Source organism: Poecilia formosa, unplaced genomic scaffold, assembly GCF_000485575.1.
Source record: "Poecilia formosa unplaced genomic scaffold, Poecilia_formosa-5.1.2 Scaffold95, whole genome shotgun sequence".
Taxonomy (NCBI): domain Eukaryota; kingdom Metazoa; phylum Chordata; class Actinopteri; order Cyprinodontiformes; family Poeciliidae; genus Poecilia; species Poecilia formosa.
In genome coordinates this window covers 859780-866371 of record NW_006800034.1, presented here as the reverse complement: position 1 = coordinate 866371, position 6592 = coordinate 859780, and the positions used below count along the sequence as shown (strand labels likewise).

Sequence of the window (6592 nt, the reverse complement as noted above, 5' to 3'; positions counted from 1 at the left end):
GTGGTGAAGAATTCGCCCAGTGATTCAGAGGACAAACAGCAGGGTTTTATTTCAAGTCCCTGTGAATTGAAACCCTGCTGTTTAAAAAAAATGACTGGCTGGCTTCACACAGGACGGAGAGGAATGTAAGACCAGCTTGCTGACCTGAGACCAGTTGACATCAGGCTGCCAGGCCAGGACTACTTTGGTTTCCCATCATAAAAGTTCCATCATTTATTTTTAGCTGTTATAACTTCACGTAAAGAAGATTTATTGCTTTATTTGCTATGTGCATTACATTTTTGCAATGTTAAGCACTTTGAACTGCTGAACTGTGCTACGCAAATAAACTTGATTTGACTAAATTTATGCTAGAGATGTGATTTGCATTTTTTTCTAGAGCTTTTTGTATTTTTCCCCCCCCCATCATTATATTGTAAGAATATCGTAACTGACAGGTGCAGCCATCAGGTTTATTATAACTCTCCTTCCAAAACCTTTTTCAAAACTGTAATTTGATATAGATATTGAAGTCACAATATTGACTATGAGCAAAGCTGAGAAGTAACAAGTTACATTTACTCAGTTACTTTACTTAAGGAACTTTTCTGAAATGTACTCCCACTAGTATTTTTACTACGCTGTACTGTTTACTTTTACTTCAGTTATTTTTTTTTATGAAGTATCGCTACTCTTACTTGAGTAAAATTTCTGGATTCTCTGCCCACTGAGTGACTTCAATGAATCCGAAACAAACATGTTTTAACTAAAAATTCACCAAAGACACACAACTGCAGTTTTTGTTATCGTTTCACGAGTTTTACATTGAAACAAACTGTTTTATAAATAAATTATTTTGCTTGATTTTTTTTTTTGTTGTTTGTTACTCATATGAATTATTGTCATTTTGGTTCTTAAAAAAATATGTCCACTTAACGTTTTATTTTGGTCCATCTGATGATGGAATTTTTAGATATTAAGATTTGATCAATCAATCAATCAATCAATCAATCAATCAATCAATCAATCAATCAATCAATCAATCAATCAATCAATCAAATTTTATTTGTATAGCAGCAAGGCATTTCAAGGTGCTTTACATAATTAAAAAAACAAAATAAAAAGCATGTGACATTGAATAAACAGTAAAAAAGAGAAAGAGATTTTGAAAACAAAGGTTTTAAAAAAAGATAAAAACATACTGTTTTTATCTGATCAGTTACTCTTTAAAAATGAAGATGGATATTTATTTATTTATTTATTTATTTAACTTAATTGTATTATCTGAATATGCAAATATGTAAAATATCTTTATATGAATAAAGGTGCGCTGCATGTCCACACTGGTGATTTCGCAGGACCATGACTCCAGGACTGCAGTGATATATTCAGACAGTCCCGTCAGCACATTTCTCCCACATGATAAACCGAGTCGCCCCAGATGCCTGATTGGCACGATCCGGAACGCATCCGTGGTGTGATGTGTGTGGAGATGTTTCATCAGCTTTCTATGGGCCTCTAAAGAGGCGACAAAGTTCACTAAAGTTCAACCTCAACCCCCACCCCACCAAAAAAACCATCACGTGTTCATAATCGCATCACCCAGCTCGCGGCGTGCGACTGAAAGCGGCCAATCAGGAGTCGGGTTTTCACTTCTGATTCCCCTGGACCAATCCAAGCAGAGCTTGAGAAACAGCTGGAACGACTTTAAATTTATTAGGAGCTTTAGTGGCCCACGGGGCGAGTGATTAATTACTTTAACACTTAACATGAGGCGGAGGAAAGGTCCTGAATTAGTCTGGTGCATTCATGTGCCCTGACTCAGGGTAGGAACTGAAATGAGCGGTTGCTGTGTGACAGACCTCCATTGAAAGCATACAGAGAGAATGCCTGTCCAAGTTTGTTGAAAACTTGATGTGATGTGCTTACACGAAATCATGTCTGCTAATCGCAATGTGCTGAAACGTTTCCAAAAAGGTCTAGTTCAACATAGAGAGCTGATATTTTTACATTTAAAGATTCTTTAAAAGGTACTAAACAGGTACAGAAAGACTGGCGCTTGTTTTGTTAACAGCTGGTCTTAATAAAGGGATGGTCCGTCATTTTTCCAAGAGTGATTCTAGCTGTTACAAGGTTATACATAGTGAATATCTAACCTGCAGTATGTGACTCTCTTGGCTACTTAGTGAAAATCCAGGTTATTAGCTCCTATGCTAAAGGTGGTGTCCAAACAAGGCCAAAATAAAGTGGACTTCCATTGAATTAAAACAAATCCAGTCCAAAAAATGATGACTTATGCAAATGTGATTTCATGAGCCTTTAAACCAGCATCACATTTGCTTTTGATGCTTATTTATACAGGTTACCATGCAAAATATATGCTAAGAAATGATGTGTATTTGGTTGGAGTAACTGTCTGATAGAAAAGTCACTGGGGGGGAAAAAAATAAATAACACAACTGTTATAGAATTTTTGCTATTCACTCCACTAACATGAGAGATTATTGGCACCTGAATCTGGGTTTAAATTAAATAAAGATGCCAAGAGTATTTTCTTGAGCAATGCTGGTAAGACATCTTCCCTGAAAATTTCAAAAATCCTGAATTATTGCTTTGACTTTTGCTTGATATCAGTCAAACGTATTAACATTCTAAATTAAACTAGACAATGCTTTGCCAGACTATCCCTATTTATGCATACAAATGCATCCCTTACCATTATCTGATTTTTATTATCCTCAAAAAGGTAAATGCAGCTGCAGGGAAGTTATGTTCCCTAAATTGCATTTGGGGAGCTTGATGGGTCTTAATCGGTTGAAAAAAAAAAAAAACCATTTGTGATTTGTGGGTCTAATCTCACAAATCAAAAGAAAAAAAAAAGATTAAATCCAACCTGTGACTAAAAGGACCTCTTGCACCCAGTGAATCAAAGAGACATTTTATGTTTGAAGACTTCAAATATCGTAAGTGGAACTTTATTTCAAAAAGATACCGAAATGAGTAAAGTAAGCAACATGGATTGTATAAATATCTGTGTAACCAAAACAGACACAGTGAGGCACTTTCCTGCCCTCTGCCGTCACAAAACAAACCCAGAGTTTAATTCTTTTTTTTTTTAAGTAGCTACAAAACTATGAACATCATCTGTAATTTGTCAGTTTGTAAAGATTTGATCATTACATCTATGAGAATTTTTTTTTTTTAAAACAGATGTTACAAAATACAACATTGCTGTCTGCATGGAAGATGGAGTAACAGGATTTTAAACAGAGAGAGTGGCTAATTTCTTTATGATTCCACAGAAATTATTTGAAGTTTTGTTCTAAAACCTACTGTTTGAATTCATCTTAGGATAAATGGAAAGCATGCACATTAATGCAAATATGGAGGGAAAAAATATCATTCACACAAGCTATCAAAGTTCAATCTGATAAAAAAAAAAACAAAAAAAAAAAACGTTTGACGGGACATTCTTCTTCAGTGCTTTGGCCCAAAGACTCCCCACACCGTCATTACAAGAAATAAATCCTCGGAACAATCGGAAGTTCAAAAATGCTTTTGATGCCGTTTGTTTTTATAAAATGGTTCACACAGCTGTGTCAGTCTGTCCCTCCCTCACACAGAGAACACAGACGGAGTGGATTGTAAGGACGACCCAGATTTTATTCTCATGATTTATGAAAGTGTGAGCCCTGGATGTGTTGTTTTTGCAGCTGGAGCGCTGCATGCATTTTATTACACTTTTCCGCCCAAACTCCCCCAACATCCACGAGCGCCATAAAGGAAAAATACACACTGCAGTACAATGTAACGCGTTTTATGGAAATACACCTGCTTTGCATCAACTGTTTTCATGTATTACATCACTATTTTCAACTCATATACTCAGCCACTTTCTGAATACATTCATGTTTTGTTTTTTTTTGTTGTAAAAATCAGCACAGCAACATCAACAGACATCTACACAGAAACCTCCACCTCACTGGCTCAAACAGCCGCGGCGTCCTCTGGGAGGGAGCGGGTTCCGTAACGCTAATCAGCCATTATTCTCGTCGTTGACACGTCATCGGCTCTTTAAGGAAATAAATATGCATTCAACAACATGGTAACACTGAAGAGTGGTCGGTGTTGTCTTCGGGGTGTTAGACGCCCAGCTTGTTGGCGATGGTCATGAGCACTTTGAGGATGGGCATGAAGGCAGAGATCTCGCTGAAGTTGCTGCTGCTGACCACCTGAGTGTGGATCTCCAGGCCCCGCTGGTAGTTTTGGCTCGCCACGCAGCGGCTGATCTCGTGGAGTCCGCTCAGGATGTTGTGAGAGAGCTTAAAAAAGAAGAAGTAGCATTTGGTAACTTGTTATGCCGTAGTTATGTTTTCCAGATTATTCAACTCTTGTATGCTTTTCTCAAATAAGCAGGGAACTTCAATCTTAAGTTTAACCTCTAAAATCCCCAGTCTACTGGAATGGGCAGAATATTTCTGGGTTTAAGCCAATGAATAATTTACAATCAATTTGTTTTACCATTCATGTTTTTTTTTTTTCGTTTTGTAAGAGTATAAACTCTGAGACTTCCTTGAACTGCTTATGAAAATTTATATTTTCCCCAATTTATTTTCAGGCTGAAGAGGAGTAAAAAAAAAAAAAGTAAATTTATAGATACATTTTATAGTACTGTCAGGCTTTTAATAAAAAAAGATAGATTACTTTTTTGTTACCAGAAAAAAAAAAGTATTGGGCTCTGATCTATAAGTTAAGAGTATCAGTTAAAAAAAAAACATGCTGTAGACAAGAAAGCTGACATTTTTGTTTAGCGCTGTCATGGAGACACTCTGATCAGCTTCAGTTAGTTGACATCACGTCTCCGAGAACATATTGATCACCACGCACATTAACCTGTTGACCACGAGCCGTCCGCTGCAGAACAAGCCCTCCCTGCTCCCGTTTGACTCAGGATATGAACGATTCTGCTTGAACACAAAGCGATCCTTACCGACTGCTCTCTCAGCTTGTCGTACAAGTGTCCCAAACGCTTTCCAGCGTCATCGAGCTTCCTTTTAGTTTGCTGAAAAAGATTTATATGTTTTATGTTACCACATACTTTCCTCTGCAGGGAAAACAGGCTGCGAAATGACAACAAAAACCAACAGTAGAATGAAAACACGGCTGACTTACAGGATCTCCTGCAGCGAGCTGGCAGCGCTGCACCAAGCTGTCAAAGGTGGTTTTGAGGACCATGTGCTCCGCGGGGATTTCCTTCTGCTCCACTCTCTCTGCTGGCAGCTGCTGGAGGAGCTGAGCAACAAACACGCACAAATGAAAAAACATAAAAGCTGATGCCATTCCTGACGAGCGCAATACTGCTGAGGATTCAAGTAACCGGCCCTCCGTCGGAAACGAACCTGTACGTTTGGCTCCTGAGGGGCTCCGGGTGGGACTTGGGTGTGGTTGTGTGGCTGTGGGGCCTCCACTGGGAAACCCATCACAGGAGCAGTGATGGGGGCTGGTGGAGTGTAGTTATCAGGGAGCTGTACACACAGAAAGGTTCAAATTTGATACATAGAAATATGCCTTTTAATTTGTTTTCCTCAGCTGCAAAAAGTGAAACATAAACTGGTACTGAGGCTGGTTTTCCTCAGAGTATTTATTTTGAACAGACTATCAAAAGTAAAAAAAAAATGAAAGAAATAAGAATTAGTCATGCCAATTGAACACAATTTGTTCAAAAAGAAGCAGGTAGAAGATAAAAGATCTTTTGATCTTCTGAGTTGCTGCACTACTGTTTTCATACCAACATGCAGCCTTAACTTCAGATGGGACTGAAGGTTTCTGTTCAGTAGGATGAATGTGAACTCTTACAATCAGTTTTGACACAAATTGATGATGAATAGAGATTTCAAGTGTCAAAATCAAGATCTCAGCAGTCTCCTGAAGCAGGACATGAACAAGAGGTGGCCAGACATCTGATGGACTAGAAGAATTTTTACAGGACAGGATGGACGAAAAAATATCTCAAAACACGATAAGATGAAAGAAAGAAAGGAAAACAAAACAAACAAAAAAAAATACCCTGAAAAGTATCACATTTGCATGCCAGAAAAGTTGTGAAACTGCTCATCATGTTTTCATTTTGTAGTGTTGAAACATGACATTTTAACAGGAGTATTTACTCGTTTTAGATTCACAGTAAATGCTGCCACAGAAAAACCAAACTGACATTTTATGTCATTTATTGAACAACATTTGGCCTTAGGAGCAGTAGTAGTGTTTTTGAAAAATACTCGTATGTTAAGAAGAGACTAACATTGGCCAATGTTGATGCTGATATGCATCCCTACTATAAACATTAACCTTAAATGGTTGACTTCTTTTTTTTCTATCATCAGGCAATGAATGAATAAATACCTTCTTTTTCCTGGGTCCAGTGCGAACTGCTGGTGGATCATTCCAGCCATCATGTGGTCCTACATAAAAAATATTGTTAGTTTTTACATGGGGAAAAAAAAATCCCAACAGATAGAAGTAGATGGCCAAAAATGCACGCAGAAAGCTGCTTTCATACTTGGAACTGATAACAGCTCCAAGTATGAAACTGTCTTTTCAATATTTATATGCT

The 6592-nt window shown here is 37.7% G+C and overlaps 1 protein-coding gene across 2 annotated transcripts in view; it reads right to left on the bottom strand.

The window, feature by feature from the left end:
* Positions 1-2940: 2940 nt before the first annotated feature.
* sec31b (SEC31 homolog B, COPII coat complex component) overlaps positions 2941-6592 on the bottom strand; it is a 14986-nt gene continuing 11334 nt past the window's right edge. For both annotated transcript variants that reach the window (XM_007558276.2, XM_007558277.2), the window contains 5 exons: positions 6382-6440; positions 5379-5504; positions 5152-5271; positions 4970-5041; positions 2941-4301 (listed from right to left, as the gene is read on the bottom strand). In XM_007558276.2, coding sequence (XP_007558338.1) covers positions 4122-4301; positions 4970-5041; positions 5152-5271; positions 5379-5504; positions 6382-6440 — 557 coding nt within the window. In that variant the 3' untranslated portion in view covers positions 2941-4121. The remainder of the gene's footprint in view (positions 4302-4969; positions 5042-5151; positions 5272-5378; positions 5505-6381; positions 6441-6592) is intronic.